Here is a 20597-nt window from a genome sequence, read left to right as displayed (position 1 = left end):
TATTATTCACCCTTGCAAGGAGGATGAATCTGAGGGCAGGGAGCAACAGAAGAGAGCTGTAGGGGAAAAGTAGACGTACTCCTTAAATGTGGTTCCTGAATATGGTATTCAGGTAGGTGAAGCTGCATCCCTAAGAAATTGAAAAAGCCTTCTGCTCCCTAGCGTTCTGTTGTAGTAGGAGCCAGCTAACATAGGTTTTGGGGAGGTTTCACAAACCCTGAAACCTCAGAAGCTGAGTGCTGCAGTTTGACCTTCTTCCTTCTCTTTTATCAGGTTGTGCACTCCTCCTCAACACCAGCAAAGCACCAGCAGTAGCAAAGACTGTCATGACCAGCACTGCATTTCCAGCTCCTTTGAGGAACTCCCCCTGTGAGGTAAATCATAATGTTTTCTTTTCTTTTTCAATTTACAGAGCTTTTTTGCGTGTTTGACTCAGGTTTTCAAACATAGGTACTAGGTCAGTAGCACAGCAGCCACTTTCTCTGACGGCTTTTCTATACAATATACTTACTTATGTCCTCTGTGCAGGAGAAGGATATGGTTATCTGCTTGAATGGCACAAAATGTGCTCTTATTACTTGCTGTCCTCATTGTATGGCCTCACATGATGTATTGCAATCTTCATAATTAGGTGTATATGCTGTAAGAGTACGGCAGACAGCATTACATAAACACAGAGAGGAAGAAGTGCATGAACAAGCATTATATTTGCAAAATCCAAGAAAGAATAGGCTTCAGGACTGCCCCTGAGCCATCCAGAAAATGCAGTGCATGCTTTCTCTAGGTCAGCTGGGATTTGAGCTGGCAGGTCTTCATCTTTCTGCACTTCAAAGCTACTGATGCTCGTGTAGGCCTTGTTCATAAGGAGTGTTGAAGTTAGCAGCAGCAGAGATAAATTCGTGGAGAATGTAACCATGCTCGTATTCAAGCAGAAAAGCTATTGACAGTCATAAGACATCAACTTAAGCAAGTATATCAAGGCTTGCCAGACAACCTTGCACATGGTTGTAATTTCTGAGTCCGTTGTACTTAACCCCTAAACTGCAGTTTACAGAAAGATGACCTGTCTGCATCTTTTTACTCTACCTGTAGCTTCACAGATTATATTATCACTGATAGGATTTATTTATGAGTTATGACCCATGGCTAGTGACTTGGAACATTTCACATCTTGCATAGTCACCCTGAAATGTCAGATAAGCTCCTGGATCCTGAAGCAGAGGGATTTGAGAAAATTAATCCTAACAAAGCACAGTTTGTTGTTTGTTAGTTGAACACTGAACAGACAAGAGAATTAGATTTCCCCCTTTCCAGTGGTGTTAAAATGCACAAAGGACAAGAGGGGATGCATTAGAAAGTCCTCTGGAATACACAGAAGAAGCTGTTTCTTTGTCTTAAGGTTTGGTTTAGTTCACTTCCGTTGGATATCTCAGTTCATATAGCAAAGCACCTCTTTTTTTGCTCTCTTGATATATTCACATTCTCCTTCTTTGAAATATATTCTACCTTGTTATTCCTCCTGTCTGTGACAAAAGCATATGCAGGTTCTGAATATTTTAAGACCTTGCTCTGCCACGGACCAGCAAGAGCAAGTGTTTTTCATAATGCACCTGACACAGGAATCACAGTGAATGATTTCCCAATATCTGTGTATTTTTTTCTTGTGTATACAACACTGCAAATAATTAAACTTGCTGTCAGGGGAGAAGCTGCCATGTATTTCATCTGCTCACATGCCATCCCACCTCCGTCACTCCCCTTGGCTCTTAAAAGGCATCCGGACGCATCCAGCGTTGCAGCTGTCGGTAATAAAGAGTGAAGGAGTTTTGGCAAGGGTTTTGTTTCTTGCCTTTTCATATAGTGTAAAAGCTTCTCTTCCCAGTGGGTCCCTGGTGGCTTCAGATTCTGTTTTACTGGAACAATCTGTCGGTGCACAGAATAATTTAATTCCACTTTTCAGCACAAAGCAGGAGGAGAAAGGAGATATGCCCCCCTGCGTACTTATTCCTCCAGTAGGTGCCAACAAACTTCCTAATAGTGAAATTATACTCAGAAAGGAGGTTGTGAAAATACTGTAATGCTGCCGTGTATTTATTCACCCTCAATCACTTTCCAATTGAACTGGCTCGAGTTCAGACACTAAAAGATGAGTTTTCTTTTACCTGTCACTGCTGACAGCTCCACCTGGAGTGTCACAACCAGGACAGATTCTCTGACAATTGAAATCCCACAGACAAAACTCACTCAGAATTCATGCTGCAAAGGGATCTCAGCAAGTGTGTGTGAATTAGACCCATTTATTCTTCCATCATCAGATCAAGCCACAAACCTGCCCTTCCTCTTGTATTTGATCCAGCTCTTGTGACCCTTCAGATATCTGCTTGCTCCCCTTGTGTGTTCACTTCCATAGTGGCTTGTTCTGACAGATGCATCCACTACCCCAGAGAGGTTAGTCTCAGATACGCATAATGTTAATGATGGAGGCTGTCCTTAAGCCTGACACTTAACATCTCCTCCTTGTGTGCAGTGTCTACCCCAATATAAACATACCCAGCTCAGCTGAAGTCCTGAGGGTGAGACTGAGTGTGTTTCCCTACCTGCTCAGGTCTCTTGCCTCTCTGGGTATGAGGAGCTTCCCCCTGCTCTGTGCATGGGACTTTATCAAATGCCATGTGCTGCACAGCCTGAGAGCAACAAGGAGGCCAGCAGACGTCCCCACTTTGTTAATCCTGACTCCCCTCTGTTCTCTCCCTGCTACATGGAAGCTATGGCACACTACTAGGCCTGCTGTTAAGTGAAGCTACTATTTTTTCCCCTTATCCCCTAATTTTCTTTTCTTTTATCCAGTCAAGTTAGACCAATTACGTCCAAAACAGCAGATGCTGACACCCTGCTTTTTATCCTGAGATGTTCATAGGAAAATTATTTCAGCCTCAGCATGAGGAGCTCTACTTGTCACAGTGCTGTTTACCAGGCTGGAGGAATCTGGCCAGAATGCCCATGCTACCAGGACTCAATGCTGATAAGGAAACAGTCAAGCAGTCCACACTGGGTTCCAGCCACAAAGAGTTTGCTAATGCTTCAGGCTTGTTTTTTTTTCCCTCAGCCTGGCTGTTTAATCTTCCACTGTTATAGACTGGCAAAGAAAATGACTGACAAAATAACTGGGGTGCCATGGTCTAAACACCTTCCCTGCTGAGGTTCTGGGCAGCTGCTTGCAGTGGCGTGGATGCCAGCACTTGGAGACACCAGAGCCTGGATGCTCTTTGGCATGTGTATTGCCACTGAGTGCAGGACTAGCGTGATCCTCCATCTTTGTGTTCTCTCCAGCTTGAGATCGGTCACCAGGAGCATGCTGGGCTGCCTGTCCTTTCCATGCCCTGCAGGAGGCTCCTTGTTAACTCAGGAAGGGAAAAGTCAGCCTGACCTACTCTGTACTGCCCCACATGCATCAAAAGATGGGAAAAGGATAAAAATGCCTGCAGGAGATACCATAATAAACACAGCCTGCACTTTCCCACACATGTTTGGGATTGGCCCGAATGTGCCTTGCACTTTGTGTACAGCTTTGTGTACAGCCTTGCACTTTGCTCCTGTTTGTTTTGAGCAGCCTTATGTTTTCATTTTCTTTGTTCTTCAGTGCTTTTGGCAGGTCAAAGCGGTTAGTTTGTGATGCTGCCCTTTGTTCTTGGTTCGGTTAGTTTTTCTCTTTCTCTTTGTTGTTTTATTAAATCTTGGCTGGAGTATCCTGGTTTCAAAGAATCTCTTCTTGTTTGCAGTCCAAACAGCTTTTGTTATCTTTTTCGTGTTGCACATTCAGTAGAGTCCTTTGCCTGTTGACCCCTTTAACTGTGTTTTAAAACCGAATTTATATGGAAGAGGGAAACTGTGGCACTTCCACTGACTCTTGGGTGAATGCAGGAAGTGGTATGCATAATCCGTGAAGAGATGCTCCATTACCCTGAAGTAGCCAGAAAAGGGAGAGGCAACAAAAAGCTCAGGAAATGCTTCTGGAACCAAACTGAGTCACAGTAATCAAGAGTGAAAATCTTTTAACCCACATATAAAAGCTCATTGGAAGCTAAGCACATGTAATTGAGCATAGGAATGCACATAAAGTGCAAAGAATTAAGCGAAACAGTGGCCTGATTTAAAGGCAGAGTTTATAGAGCTCAAGCAATAAAGCACAGCATTATTTGCCCCTTCTGTTCACACTGTGAATGCCCTCCTCTGAGTGGGAATTAGTTGGCCTGTACAAGGCCGACAGGGCAAAGAGGATCATGGAGTAGTTACACATCTCCTCATTTTGAAGAAGAAATCCATATGCATATCATTAGTAGCAGTACTGGTCTCTGGGAATCTCAGAAACCACTTTGCAATTAAATCCAAGGGAAGTGTTGTCATCTCAGACACCACCATGGCAAAGCTAAATTGCTTTGCCATGGTTGACAGCCCCTAGGTGTGCACAGTTTCCAGACTGTAATGGCCACCTACTTCTCAGCACTTTGCAAAGATTCAGAGAGCTGACAAAACTGTTGCAGGTGTCCAGGGAGCACTCACCTTTGTGTGGAAGCTGGAGGCTCAATTTTGGCTCCGCACGTCTAGACAATAAGGCAGTCCCACCTCCCTCACTCCCAGTATTATTGCTGTACAGGTGCAGTCACATATGCTGACTTGCTTTTCATTCCATTTTTTAGAGATGTTCGCCATCTGCATCCTCATCCTTGAAGGATGTTGTGGTACCTGTAGATCCTAAGAGTCATACCTGTGTCTTCCCAAAGTGTTTGTGTTTCTGTCATAAAAAGATGCAAGACCAGCTACACAACTACTGCATTCTGTGAGGCTTGGTACAGGGTGTCTTGCATCTGTGCTGCAAGATTTCATTTTTTGATGGGTTGTTACTACTCCTGTTTGAAAGTCAGTGCAGGAGCATGAGCAGTCTGGAGACTGATTTTTAGAAAGTCTGTGCTTTGCGCAGCACAAGGGAGTCTGTGGCAGAATCTTAGTGCCAGTGCCATACCTGAGAAGTAAAAGCCATGCATGCAGCTTAATGTGGGCTATCGTAGAGGACAGTAACAGCAGAGGTGGTGTTGCCTGCATGGTGATGAATTTGAAATTAGCCTTGAATGTTATCACATCCATCTCCACAGAATAAGGTGACTCTTTGCAGGAGAGACTACACTGTGATTCGGAACTAGATTATTTCATTTTTCTGTTAGGTCCTGGGTCAAATATTTTAAAGGGTATAGTTGTGCTGGAAAACAATGAAAAACAGGTTACTGTGATAGTAAATGTGCTTTGTGTTTTGGCTATGTTTAAAATAATGGAAATATTTTTCTGATGCTATTTTGACATTTCAACTAGCTGTTTCTTGAAAGCCTGTTTCTTTCATCATATTATGTAAGTTAGTACAAAACTGAGACAGATTTCTTTAAACCCTGAAATTACTTTTTGCATGTAAACATACTCTCTCTAGAAAATAAATATAACATGTTGATGTAAAGGGTAAAGTTTGCCCTCTCATTCAGGTTTACAGATATAAGAATGTTTTCATCCTCTGTGGTTATTAGTTCGGTTCTCTTTTCTATGCAGAAGTGTTGTATTTTTTTAAAGCATGTAAATCAATGATATAAATCATTCCTTGAGTGCATTCTGAGCCCCATGCTGACACCTGCAGAGTGTGTCTCCTTTTCTCCTCTATTCCTTGAGCTTTAAATAACTAAGAAGGGTACATGATTATAACATTGACTCTGACCATTTACGAGCATGAAAAATGCAATATAGATATGCCTCTAGCACAGCCTTTCATGTGTTTTATTTGGCAGAATGTTGTTAGCATCCTTTTTTATTTTACAGTGTTGTTTTTAAAATCTGTACAGCTTATTCACTGTTATCTGTCTTCTCTTGCTTCCTTTGCCACTTGTCTTCTGTGTCATTGGTTCAGAGGATCTATACCAACTAAAATTTCTTGAAGGCCTGGTCACTCCACAGTACTCTGACAGGAAAATTCTGAGCACTTTCTCTTTCTTTCTCTATTGTTGTTTTTATTTTTCTGTTGTCTGTTTTCTGAAATCAAGTAAGAAATAATGTGAGAATAAATATCTGGAGAATCTGTTCGTATAAAATACAAGCTTCTCTTGCCTGCCTAAATATTTTAAAACTACAGATCAGATCAGTTAATTATAATTTTATCCTTTACAGGAGGTTTTTGCTTGCATACCCGAGTCCTAAGCTAAAGCAGAAGTATCAGCAGACTGCAGAAGAATCTGATTATGCATAGTTGTAGATCTGGCCAAACCCTGGAACAAGACCTTTTGGTCCTCTTTATTATTCATTAGAGTCCAAATCTGAATTGCTGAACAGTACTAATAGATGTCTTGCTTGTACTATTGTGTGTAACCATTTCTCATTTCTAGTAAGAAAAGAAATATCGTCAGTGTGATAAACTTCACATGTCAAACACGGCTCATATTCATGTACAAAGCTTACTGAGACTTGGCAAAGTTGTTTGCAGCTATTGTCTAATTCTGTGTAAATCGTATTCCAACTCGCAGCTTCAGTTTCTCTTCAACAATGAGATGTTTTCCAAGCTTCTTTAATGCCTTACATTTACTGGGTCAGTGCATTCACATCTGAAAACAATTTCTGCTCTTTCCCATCCCATGAAGAAGACGCAAGACAAGAGTAACAATTTTCAGGAGAATAAATGTCTGCATTTCAAGAACCTACAGTCCCTTGTCTGGCAAATTTTGAGCAATTCCTTTGAGAAAGTGTCATGGAGGGGGAGCAAGGACTGAGGGCAAGAGAACTAAGTAATGTGCAGTCTCACAAGATGAAAGACCGTGTTGTGGAGTTGAGGTGTGGGTAGCCAGATAGCCACAGTGAGATCCAACTACTGTAGTTCCTTGGGAGAAGACTGCCTGTGGACTCTTCTCTGTCTTCTTAAAAATACCTTCCTCCAAGCCCTGTTTGAAGTATGTTCTTCTTTTCCCCTTTCTTTGTTTACTAACTTTTCGTGCCAGGTAGGACTGTAATACTAATAGTCAGGGTCATTGCCACTCAGAAAGGTCGGAAAAAGAAACAACTCTCCAGGGTGTCACTGCAGAATGTTTTATTTATGCTGCTCTGAGTGCGTGTCATTGGTCCTCAGTCAGACATCCCAGAGTTAGTTTATGCTGGAATGTTTCTAGCCATTAAAGTAGACTCACAGGTGTCAGCAGGCCCGAACTTCACCCAGAAGGTTCTTAGTATTTTATTTCTTTTTTTTGCATGAGGAAGTAAAATGCAAGTCTCAGTTCTCAAGTGGTCTTGAAATTATGGAGCTTGTGCTAGAAAATCTACGTTCCTTGTTTTTCTTCACCTGCCAAGCCCTGTTGATATTGATAAGGATTAGGTTTTTTGTTTTTTCTTTCTGGGATGAGTTGAGTCTCCTGTTTGTCAGTTCAGAAATTCCACCAACTCAGAGGCTAAGGGGATTCTCAGAAGGCAGCTTTCCAGATGGTGTTTGCAGTACAATGCATGTAGCCATCTGACCCGAGTTTTGCCTCAATATGCTGTGTATTTGCCATGGGCTTTCTCTGCCTTTAATTTTCCCCAGATCAGTTTAGAGCATTTCATTTACTGAGTCAGTGGGTTTGCATATGAACAGCTGATCAATGGCTCTGGTGGGTTCTAAAGCCAGAAAGCAAGGTGCCATTGAGCCACTGTCTACCTTCCATGCTTAATTAATTTCTCAGTGATGTTTCTAGTTTCTCAATATTTTGCTGCTAGTTTAACACAGAGGGAGATGTTTGATGCATAATGTTAGGGGTATTCCACCAACAGCCCAGATTTAGATTTTTCCAAATGTACCACTGCTCTACTTGCAGGATGCACTGTGTGTGTAGTACCATCTGCCATCATTGATGCTGTATTCTGTAAAATGAATGCCAGCCCAATTCGGAAGTCTTTACTGTGGTATCCAGCTCATCATCTGCTCTGGTTCACTTCAGCAGGTGTGAAAAGACCTGGACTGCCCTGCTGTGGAGCTTAGAAACCATGGAAATCACAGCCAAAAATGCCCATTTGGACACAGTGCCAGTCGATTCACTCAGAGCCAGTTCATTAGAGTTTGCATATTGCACTTTGCCAATGAGCTGAACTCCCACATCTATTGCCAGCTACTTCTTTCCTTCAAACAGCTGACATGTGTGCAAAGGCATTCATTCCAATTCATCAATTGCTTCAGCTTTTGCTCTAGTGTTACATTTACAGCTATCAAATGCTCGCTCTTTCCTCACTTCTGACCGTGTAGATGCTGCCTGTTACTGTCTGGCAGGCCTCCAGAAGAGACAGAGGTCTGAAAGCTGCTGCCTAGTAGGAGCTTCAGGGCTTTACCTCTCAAATTTTGAACTATCAAAATGGCACAGTGAAGTTGCTCCAACTCACCTGTATTAAAAATTTCACATACTGTGTTACACAGTGGAGTTAGGATTAGAGTCCTAAAAGTACTTCACATGTGGACTCTCAGTAAGAGGAGTTGCCTTCCCTGGTATAGTTTGAGGTTTTTAAATTTCCACTGGCATTCCAAAGTTATTCAAACAAAAAGTTTAGTCCTGATCAGTTTTCTTGAAGGAAATTACTTTAGCGGATCTGAAAGGTATTTCAGTAATACCTAAGGGAGAGCAATTTTCAATTTCTTTTCAGTAGCCTCATTTCATAGGCACTCAAAAATATAGAATGCTCAAAGAGTTCTTTCATCTTGATTGTCACCTGTTAGGAGCAGCCATGTAGGTACCAAGTTTGAAGGCATCAGCCTCCTATACCATGAACATTTGTCAGCAGCCTCTTCTACCAGCGTTGTTTCCAGTGAACCAGTTAGTGGGTATGAACTCAGCCCTCCTCAGCTACCTCCTTGGCCATCACTTTGTGTTGTATCAGAAAGGGTTCCTGGCCATCCTGCTGGACTCTGCTTTTTCTGTCTGGTGTCTGCAAGGTGAAAATCCTCACATTTAGTGCTATATTTTCCACTGTCTAACATCATGGGTATAGACATGGGACTCTGTGAGTCCTTTCCCAGACTTGAGGTGAGAGTGAGCTGGTAGTCAGACTTGACCAGTGTCCAGACTTGACTAGCTTGTCCCCTGAAGTACTGTGGTCTGGAAGGTGCCTGTGATGGTTTGCCAGTCAAAATCTTACTCATCAATTTTGAATGAATGGTCAAAATAATGTAACAAAATGAATTCACAGACCCAAAGTGACATATCTGTTTGTACATTTATCAGTGCTTGGGTCACACATTACAACAGACCCAGGAGTGATTCTAGGCAAGTGCAGTAATTTTTGGACTGGAGAGAGAGAGAGAAGAACCACATCTAGATTTTTTCAGTCTCTGTCATATTTTTGCAGTGTAAAGTCAGTGCTTTCTTTGTAGCTTTGGAGACAGGCAGATGAACTGAAGTGTTTCCCTAAATTCAGTACTAACAATTAATATAATGGATATCCAGAATTTTGTTCACTCATCCCAATATTGTGAGCATAAATTAGGAATAATAGCAACACTTCTGCCCTTTTGACCCCTAAATCTTATTTGGCTGCCACGACAAACTTACACCATGAGATAGGAACAGCAAACAAAATTTAGTAGTTGCATTTTATGCTGAGAAGTGGATATGAATGTTCTGTACTATAAACCAAGGAAGTCGGTAATTTTATCAGGTGTTCCTGTGTAAAAACCTAATTCCTAACCTCCTGACTTTGGTGTTGGCTTTGAAGTGCTTGAAAATAGAGGGCTATTTTTTAATATGCATGGATCCTAGATACTGTGCTAAACACTTTCTTGTGTCCAAAACATCCGTCGTTAATGTAGATTTAATAAACTCGTTCTTTCAGCATTCTCACCTCTACTGGTTATTGAGATGAGACTCGGCTCTTGTATGTAATATATATATATATTTTACATACAGTCTTTATCAACAAAGGGCTATTTCCTCCTCTTCTTCACAAGAAATTTAGAAGATTTATTAGTATATATTAATATACTATGGATTGTGGAACTAGTCTGATGTAGAAGGAATTGTTTTTCTCTTTATATAATGAGGGAAAGAAAGTCATAAAATGAGAAAACTACGTGAAATAATTTTACATACAGGGATAAATGCATAAAAATGGATTCAATTACATTATCATAACAGAAATGTTAGAAAAATAGTTCCCCAAAGTATTTTAATTAATAAGAAAAAACCCAAATTATTGCTGAACTTTAATTGGAAAGTCAGTAGAAACTTCTATAGAAAGTAAAAACTGATTTTTTATAAGGGTGTCTGGGGGATGAGGACGTGATTATTAGTGATGCCTGCTTATTGCAGCTCTTCTCCCCGCGTTTTTTGTTGTTGCTGTTGCAATATAAGGGTTTATTGCTGAAAATTTCATTAGTTTTAACTTGAATCTCTTAGGTGGCATCTTAGGGGAGTGTAGTCTTCGTATTGCAGACAATAGAGGTATGAGCTTATCCCTTTAAAATTAGACACATGTGAAAGCTCAACTTCACAAAAAAAGAGGCCAGTAGTTCCAATGTTAAATAGCATATACTGAGTATTACAGGCTTCCACATCTGTGGAGTTTTCTAAAAGGGTTACATGAAAATGAGTGAGGGAGAAGCGAATGAAAGAAGAATTGAGAATTTTGTTAACTTTCAGATAATGTTTGTGATGATTAATCTCAAGTGTTCTGTTTCTTCTAGCTACGAATGTCATGGCTCATCCATGGTGTCTTGCTGGGAAATATATCCCTGGTGCTGGTCGAGAACAAGACAGGAAAGGAACAGAGCTGGACGTTCTGGCATTCCGATAACAGCGAAGGTTTGGGAATATGGCAGCAGACGATCTTACCTCTCCCAGATATACCGGATAGGTATGGATCTTCTCTCATTCTCCTTGGTGACCAGTCATTTCATGACTAGCTACCTGGCAATGAAAATGGCCAGCATAGCTCCTGGAAGCTGTTCCCTCCCAAAGAGAGAATCGCTTTGTCCCCATGAGGTATCTTCTGTTAGATGCAGAGAATGAGAATACTGAGTATTTTGAGCAAAGCACACAATTTTACAGCTCCTGACTTGAAGTCTTGGTTCACAATGGGTCAATGGGTAACCTACAGCTACTTAAACTCCTGTGTCTGCATTTCAGTGACTGGAAACCATTCACTTTGCTTACTGTTCTGTGTTGCATGTTTGATCCACTTACGTGGTTTGGTAGAGTTGGATGTGAGCTCCACAGCTGATTTTTTTTTTCTGGGTATCAAACCCTCAGCGTTCAATGGTCTAGATCTGAGGATGAAAGAGTGGGAGGAGAACCTGCTGCAAAGTCTAACAAGGATCCATCTAAACACCTTTATGTTAGCTATAGCTATCACCTTAATAAGGAGCTGTCTCAGTTACAGCTATATTCTGTCTTTAAGCATAAAGTTTATCTGATAGCACATGCTTAATCTGGTAGCATATGCTGATTTAGAGTGTTGGTTTAGCTGTTTCTTACAAGTCAGCTTTAAGGGAATATTCTTGTTAATTGTTTGCTTTCTGTGTGTGCTCTGGCTTATACTGTTTCTAGAGAAGACAGACATACTTCACCTCCAGCTGCCCTGGCCCTTAGGCTGCAAGATGCCTCTACAGTCTGTGTCATGAGCACTGGTGTCCTTTGTCTTTTTGGGAATCTGTGCCCTAGAAATAATGGATTTCATTAAGGCATAGTTTGCCTCATAAGAACTTTGAACAAACATGGTATGAATATGTCTTTTATCTTACTGGCTCTTGGGTATGCACGTAGGCTGCAAATACAACAAGGACACTGCCAATGCTTCAGTCCTGAATGTATAATTAATACGTGTGCGTCAAAGATTTAAAAAATACCAGCATTAGGTTTATTGTGCAGTCACTGCTGAAGCACCATTTGTAAAAATACCTGGTTGCTTCATTCCCTTCAGCTGTGTTTCCTTTGAAGAATGGTATATTTTGCCATTATTATTTATGTGATTTATTTTCTAATGTTGCCAGGGGAATGTTTTGTATCTGAATTATTCTGTACCCTTGTACTATTGCTTTCCTTTAAATTCTCTCTGGTTGCACAGTCGGGCAGAGAATACTTTGATCTTAGGAGCCAGGCTAGCAGTGGTTCATGTGGAATCACAGATTCAGCTGATATGTATAAGATGATGCTGACACCCTTACTTCCCTGTTACTTACAGAGAAAGACAAATGAGTTCCCTGAAGGAAGGGAGTTTGTTGGAGGTTAAGACATGAGCAAGGAAAACTTTGAAGTTTTGATGCCTCTTGAAAAGTTTTTGTCCCTATTTATTCACAGAAAGTGCACTATTTTAATGAATTTTTCTTCTAAGATTGATATAGTTGAAATCAATCCTTCCTGGGAAGAAACAAATCTCCTGTGAGACTTGGAAATACTGCAGGTATCTTTCTCACCATCTCAAAACCTGTTTCTTAGGAAATCTGGACTGATGTACAAATTAGGAAGGAATTCTATGGAAGTATACACCAAAATGGTGCCAGTGAGACTCCAGAGTATAAATGAAGATAAATGACAGTTCTATTGAACAGTAAGAAGTACTTAATTGATGTGAACGCAATGCTGGTGCTGCTGAAGGCTTGCTGTGTCTGTCTTTTTCTAATTGGTTCCTGTCTCAGAAGCTGTGAGGGTCTGTGTTAGAAGAACCACAATATTGCAGATATTCCTACAGGAGGAGCTGAAAGTTTAAATCACCTTACAGAAGTAAAGCTCTTGAATAAGGCACACCAGTGCACCAGTTTCACACGAAATTAAAGCACATTCCATTGTGTTTGGGAAGCTGAATGGAAAGTGTTATTAATAACAAGATAATATGCTCTAAAACTGCTTAAAAGCATGCTTGTTTAAAAGCTGCTTAGACGTAATGTCCATGTTTGGCTTATAGCACTTCAAAGAATCATTAGGAAGACTTCCAAGAAATTAGATCAGCTCTATCTTTAGAAACAGACGTTTCTTAAATGTTTGATATCCCTCAGGCTGTTGGGAGAAATTATATTTTGGCAGAAAATCACAGCTAAAACATTTCAGGTGAATTGGCAGTACCAGAAAGGAGGGAGGAGTAAGACAAAGTAGCTAAATTGGGACTGAGGGATATTAGATTTCTAGCACTGAATTCACCTGGGCAACCCTGGACTTAATTTCCAAGAGTATGATTAGGAGAGGACTGTCTTCTTTCCTTACATTTGATCCTCACAAAAGCATCCAGTTGCAAATTCACCCTATGTGGACTTGCAAGAAGCTGAAGTGCTTCTTGTAAGCTTGGCACTTCACATCTTCCTGAAGTTAACCTCTCCTTCCTTGTTCTGGAAGATGTTGGCAGAACAGTCTTGAGAGTCGGCTCATGTGGTGTGTGGATTAACAGAGCTGTAGCCCAGTTCCAAATTCTCAGTATCTTCTGTGCACGGAGGAGGAAGGGCAAAGGGCCTGGTGAAGGACAGGTCATCAAAGCAGCTACAATTAAGGAAGCCAGTTGTGTGCAAGAGCTCCTTAAACTGTTGGATAAACAGGTTGTGCCTACCAGAGGCAAAAGTCAACATCCCCAGAGGTGCTGTATTTTAACTTGCCACTTAGATAGGCTCAGCTTGAACTAACAATCCTTCCTGTGATTCATTTAGCCCCTGTAGAGCCACCTACCCCTCTCTGAAGGACATATTATCTGCAAATCAAATAATCTTCACAGATTAGTGAAAGATAGAGAATTGGTCATTTTTAATTACTGGAATTCACACATTAGTGCAGTATGACAACATTTGGGTTGAGAGTAGTGTAGAGAACCTCGTTATTGTAAGCTTGTTTTGTTTGATGGAAAATTACTACTTGTTTTCCAGTGAAAAGTGATGAGTCTGTTGAGGATTGTTCTTTGTTAACTTTACAGAAAGGCAAGTAGGAAACAGGCTTGGAAGCTCTGCTGTAGCTGGCAGTTTGGGCTTGCTTTTTTTATATATTTGCTTTTAGTTAGTACATGTGAGCCTAAATTTTAGTAATGATATAGTTTTGGGAGTGTGAGAGCAAGAGAAAAGAGAAGCCTGATGTAATGGAAGATGAGTGATTCATGTAGCTAATAATTAGCCATTCTGTTAGTTAAACAGTATGGTTAAGGTATATCACAAAGATAAAGTACAAGCACCTACAACTCAGTGTTTCTCTGGAGCTTACTGTAGGCAGATGCTCATTATCACCAACCCGCTTAGCAACTGTTTTTCTACACAGTGTGAAAGGTGGAAAAGGATTAACTCTAATAGGCTGAAGCCTGGCTGGAAAATTAATGCTTTAAGAAACAAATTCCAAATCTCTTGATTTTTGCTCCCTTGATGAATCTGAGGCCAGTTGTGTGGAGCAGCATGTCGACTAAATATTCTATGGGTACCTCTATACCACCTGGCTGAACTTGCCTGAGAGTGGACTCCACATGAGCCAGCCCAGCCCAGCTCAGGTCTTTTAAGACCTATATTCTCTACTAAACCTGTCCTGTCCTTTAAAGATTTCCTTGTAACCTCTGTGAGAGAAACCTGCTAAGAATGGCTAGTATTAATAGCAACCTGTCCAACCTCAGCAAAGTCTTATGACAAAAGAAGATTGTATAGAAATATAAAGGGAATTTAAATGTGTTTACCGGTTAGAAAGGTTTCCTTGGTCTCCTTTCTTCTTAAATTTATTTTTTTTTTGGCATTACAAAGTCTAAATTTGTAGGCAGTCTTAAGCAGAAGTGGCCAGGTGGGGGAAGGAGGAGTGAGAAGAGTTTACTTGAGGGCCTAAAAACTAAATTTTCAGTCATAAATAGCATCACCATTTGCCTTGTCACTGAAAGCAAGGCTAGGTCCTGTGTCCTTCAAACAGGGCAACATGTTCAGAAAGTAAAAAGCAATTTTCTCTTGGTCCCATTGTGCTCAGAGAGCTTCAAAATTATTTTCTTGCTGATGACCTTCTCCTGAACACAGACTGAGGAGTTTTATTATGTTGGAAGGGAAAAATATGACTTACCTGGAAGGCTAGGTAAGGAAGAGACCTTCCTGAAGAAGAAAGCAAAAAGGTCTACAGACTTCAGAATATCACCTCAGAAGGCGATATTCTGTTGCAACAAGTCAGAATTCATGTCCAAATTATTGTACTTTCTGTTTCTTTAAACTGACCTCGTTATCTATTCCGGTCTTTCTGACTTGCTGGATTTTTACGAGCTGCACTGGTTCTCATTAGGTTTTTTGTCTATATATCAATGAGGGATTCCCTTTCAGTCCATAGGAGTGAGATCCTTTGTTCAATCTGGCTTCTTCAGCAGCTCTGGTCCCAAAGGCAGCCAAAGCAGCTGGGGACATTCTCACTCATTTCTGCAGTAAAAAGACAAGTAAAAAGAAACTGTCTCATATCATACCACTCTGCTGTTATCTCTGTCAGCTGTGGCTAAGCACTCTTTTTGTCCAATAGTTTTTCTTGCATTGCCCTGTCTGTCACACTCCTTTCACATTTTCTGTATAATAACTTTCTGGGTATCAGGTTTCCCATCAAGGAAGAAAAAGGAAAGGAAGGTTCTTGGCAGCATTTTTGATCCAGAGGCCTGTTTATATCATGCTATTCCTAAACTTTCTTCCCATTCTTCTATGAAGAAACAGGGACCCTCCATACAAGCTAGACATATGTCTCCCTACACATTAGTACCACATATACATTATTTGGTCACATCTACACCCAGATGTCTTTAGCCTCTCTTCTTACATCCATCCCACAAGCCTAGCCTGTGTTGCCTTGAGGTGGTCACACATTACTTTGTTAAAAATAGCGAGACTTTTAACACCCATATCACTGCTCTTCTGCTCTCTAGGATTAACTCTGTCTGTCTGCTACCATCCTCCTCCTGAAATGGAGTTATTCTTCCAGTGACTGTTCTGTGCATCTGAAGAGGCGGTTTTGGTGACAGTGTGTGCAGAGTATCTGTGACAGATTTTGTGCGTGCGTGTATTCTGCATGATTGCCTTAAATAACATGTTTGAATCTCAACCTTTATTACTAGCTATTAAGTAACTTCCTGCATGGCAATTCTATCACTGTAACTGAGTTGGTGAACATGCTTGTATTTCTCCAAATAATCTTGTTCCGTCTAAATGTGTCTTTTATCCCAAATAGTAAGTATTCCTTTGTAAAGTGAGCTAACAATGCATCATTTGTAACAGAGAAGTTAATGGGAACCTGAATGTAATAAGGGTTAGTGACCTGAAACTTCTGCATTCTGTACGTACCTTGGTCTCAAGCAGGTTCAGCCGTAATTATTTTAGCTAGGTAGAGAGAGAAATCAGTTCCATCAGAGATAAACCATTACAAGTTATGAAATGAGATCTGTACGTACAGACACGCTGTGTTCGTGTCACTGCATGGGGGATTGAGTACAGAGGAGATTAACGTTCAATCTTGGTTAATAATCCACGTCTTTATAATAAAAAGAAAAGAAATAATGATTATGAGCCTTTCTAAAATAATGGCATGAAGACAGCTGCCTGAGTCTGGCTAATAGAAACCTGAACTCTCTGTATGAGCCAGGGACAGTATTTAGGTGGCATTCAGAATAGTTGCTGAAGGGAGGGAGCTGCAAAATTTGCATAAAATCAGCTTCTGAGGTCTTCAATTCAAGAAGAATGTTTTTCACTTCCATCCCAACAGAAGAGGATAGAATATATGCAAAAGTATTTTGAATACATGAACAAAAACACTTCTGTGCAATGAAGTCTTAAGGATAGGTGACATAGGCAAAAGAGTTTGTCCTCATGGAAACTATACCAATGTAGCTATAGATCTATCCTCGTAATTTTAGTTCTGCATTTCCCTCTGTAAATAAGCCTCAGATATTTTGGCGGAACCAGTCTTCTGTTAGGATCAAGCCCAGAAGCTTTGATGTTATCCTGTTTCTGTCATGTTTAACTAAATAATATTAACCAAATAACTCAATATATTTAACCAAATGCCAGGTCCTACCTTTCAGCTGTTCATCTAGATTCAAATTTCATGTATTGGGCCAAAGAAGCAAACCAAAAAAAGCTCATTTGGTGCCATTTCTTGTCTGTGACTGAAATATTTGATCAGCAGTCACCCTTGAGTGGTTTTTAAATTTATGTAAAACTTGTATCCTTCAAACAGCTGAGCCGATGTTCCCCAAAGAGGAGATTTGTATTATGGGGGTTTTGTCCACTTGGTACGGCATTTTCTATTTGCCTCAAACAGAATTTTTTTTAAAAAATAGACCTTTGTATGCATTTGCTTTCACAGCTCAGCTAACACTCAACTCTACAGGATGTAACTTGTGCTTTCCATATATATGTGTGGAACCTTTTCTCTAGCTGTGCTCCAGGTCAATTAGGGTAAAAGAAGAAACAGTTGAGAATTCGTTTCCACGGTCCACAAGTAATGATTTTTCTGATAACCAAGTTATTAAAGTGGTTTTTTAGCAGCAATATTTTCATTCCGATGAAACATCTTACAAACGCAGACATATTTGATGAGGATTTGGATTCCATGTGAGGAAGTTGCTGGGGTATATTAAGCAACAGTCATGACAAACTTGCCAGCGCTAATTTTGCTGGTCCTGTATAATTGCCTTCAGGAATATTCTTTCATGGCTATTCCCTACAGCATCTGTGTTTGCAGTGAGTATGTCTGTGCAGTGCTGTGGACCGGTGTCCATGCTGTACAGGTGCCAGTTGAAGTACTGGGAGTGCAGTCAGCTCCCACTTTGATCTGTTCAAAAATACCAGTGAGGCGTTGCCACCTCCAGTGTGGTAATGAGTCACTGCAATAACATGTGCTTCTGGTGTTTCAGTATCAGCTTCCACCAAAGTCAAAGGGAGTTGTTTCATTGATTTCAGGGATCAAACGGAAAGAAAAAAAAAAAAGGAGGGGGCAAGGGAACGAGATTGTCTGTGGGGTTTTTTCCATATCACTGATGTGTGACATTTCCATCTTCAGTTTTGATTAAATTTCCCTTAATTAGCCCATTAAGCTAAAATCACCAAAGCTAGTGATTGAAATGTTGGTTAACTGATGATCTTGTTTCAATGGAATTTGAAAGACATCATATTTCTAAATTAATAGTGGCATTAAACTGGAGAAGATAAAATGATGAACTATTTGTTGCAGAAATGCTGGTCTCAAGAGAAGGTTTGTACTGAACTGCATTTCTGTTAGGAAAAAATAAGATTAATAGACAAGCAAAGCAGCACTGATGGTCCTAACAATGTTTAGCATTCACACGATTTTTGTATTTTGGAAGGATTTCTGTCTTTTTTTTCATCCCTGGTGAACTTCTGGAAATTTCTTGAGTATTTTGGTCCCAGTGCTCCTGCAGGTGAAATCAGCAAGGCTCACTCTTAACTTGAATGAACTGTAAATAGAAGTAAAATGCAACCTATTGCGTTCTGATATGGGTATGTTAGATGGCAACTGGGAAATACTGGTTTGTATCATGCCTTCAACTTCTTAGGAGCTAAACATTTGGTAGTTCTCGTAAGAACAACCCTTTATTGTCTGAAGAGGCATGGCATGAGAAGTGCATCAAAGCATAACATCTTGGGGCACGAACCTTAGGTTCTACCAAGGAAATTGCCTGAAGCTATTTTTAGAAGTGCTTCATTGCCTGGAGGTACAAGGAGGGTGCATAGTAGTCTTTGCAGAAGTATGTCTTCTTTTATGTTCCTTGAGCTAAAGTCTGCAGAAGTGGAGGGAAAAGCTGACAGATACAAACTGCTTATTTGTCTTGATAATTAATTTCCCAGCCTCAGTTTAACACCTTACAGTCATAAATTCACATCAAAGTGTCCCTGTCTCCAAGTGGCATTTAGTGTGCACCCTCAGGAAAGAGGCTGAGGATCAAATGCAGCACAGATTTGGTTTCAGCAGTCCCTTCGATGTAGCACCAAGGTTCACTGTGGGCAGGGCAGGGCATTGATTTTCAGACACAGCCAGCTGAAAGATGTGCAGCTGAATCAGTTTCCACCTTACCTTTTCCTGGACATTTCAGCAGCATAGAAGGGGAAACAAGAAGCTTCTACTGAGCTACAGCCTGTACTTAACAGCCCAAGTTGCTGGTTCTCCATAACATAACAGACTGTGAGCAGTGGTGGTTCGGGACCTGTTTCAGCCATCTCTGCTGCTGGCACAGTAACTTGCAGGGAAAAAAGTAAATCAGAGCCCACTGTGTCTATCCAACAGCTTTTGTTTAAGTCTCGTATGGCAAGTCTCAAACTGAACAGCTTATGTTTATGCTAGAGCTTGTAATTTCATTTGAAGTGTTGTGGGATGTCAGCTGTAGAGCAAATGAGGGAAAGAGGCAGGGGGAGGGCAGCCAATTCAGTTGGAAGCCAATTTAATATCCAAGGATTTTATGTTCCTTCCAGTTCTCCTCTTAGACATACCCACAAGGGGTTTTAGGTATCCCAGCTAAGAACTGTGAGACTGCTGACAGTATCAGACTGCAGTTGCACTTTGTATGGATTGGAAAGGCAAAAAATACACTTTTGTGATCTTCAGATTTATATGGATGGAGCTGCCACCTTTTGAGCTGGTAAAGATGGATCATTTAGCAAGGAAAATTACATCTTGCTATTCCTCTGATGTTAGGGGTACTCTTCCTTCACCATATCCACTATTATTTGTGTCAATCACCTGCTCTTTCATGGTAGCTGCTCATGTCTTTAGAACTTAAAAAGCTGGTTTTAGAGAAGTCTCTCCATGTGTCCAATGCATATCTCCAGAGTGAGAAATTTCATTATTGAAGCATCATTGTTTTTCCTTACCAGAAATAAAGGAGGAACATTGCAACTATATCAGATCTTTTCTGTTGTGAATGGACTGTATTCTGTTCTAAACCCCTTACACCATTCAGAAGCTGACAGGAGTTTTTTCTGTTTCAAGTCTTCGCTGTAATCGGGTCAGCTTTTCTGGCCATGTCGCCACCTGTAGCTTAGCAAGAACACCAATTGCAGGAGATGATGCCACTTCAATCTAGATATGCTCAAAGGAATGTGCATCCCTGGGGTCTGTTTTGGCTTTTGCCAAACCTCACTGTCATCTCTGGTGATGAAAGCTGCACTGTTTGAGAACAACATGGAAGTTGGTTATGTTTGTTGACTGAGTCAGGAGGCTCAGTCAAAATCCATGTTCAAAACACAGGAACATGCTGTCCCAGAGTAAATATGCATATGACCAGGGAAACTACAGTTGAATTTTGAGGTTTTGAGGTTGGTTTGCTGGTAAAGGAGTGGTAGTATTTAAAAACAACAGGAGTCAACAAGACCAATGTAAGCATACTGATAGCATACTGAGAGAAAATATTTTAGACCCAGTACTATGCATAAAGGACCAGAGTCTGTGAGAAGGAAATAAGTTCTGCTGGGTGTTTAGATTCTTGCTGCAAGGAAGAGACAGAATTTCTAAAGCCTTTCTAAATACATAGGGCTGCTCCTCAAAATACCATGTTCTGTATAGTATTTGGTTTTCTTGTCTAAACCAAAACACCTGCAAGAATTCACCTTCTGACTGAATACTTACATCTAAGAGATGGAGCAG

General features: G+C 40.7%; 1 protein-coding gene across 1 annotated transcript in view; it reads left to right on the top strand.

The window, feature by feature from the left end:
- The window catches only part of ALK (ALK receptor tyrosine kinase), a 310706-nt gene that overhangs the window by 241668 nt on the left and 48441 nt on the right, over window positions 1-20597 (top strand). Inside the window, exons 8-9 of the mRNA XM_032684037.1 lie at window positions 274-374; window positions 10721-10890. Coding sequence (XP_032539928.1) covers window positions 274-374; window positions 10721-10890 — 271 coding nt within the window. The remainder of the gene's footprint in view (window positions 1-273; window positions 375-10720; window positions 10891-20597) is intronic.

This window comes from Chiroxiphia lanceolata, chromosome 3, assembly GCF_009829145.1.
Source record: "Chiroxiphia lanceolata isolate bChiLan1 chromosome 3, bChiLan1.pri, whole genome shotgun sequence".
NCBI classification, from domain to species: domain Eukaryota; kingdom Metazoa; phylum Chordata; class Aves; order Passeriformes; family Pipridae; genus Chiroxiphia; species Chiroxiphia lanceolata.
The sequence above is the reverse complement of the archived record's forward strand: the minus strand, read 5'-3'. Positions and strand labels throughout refer to the sequence as shown.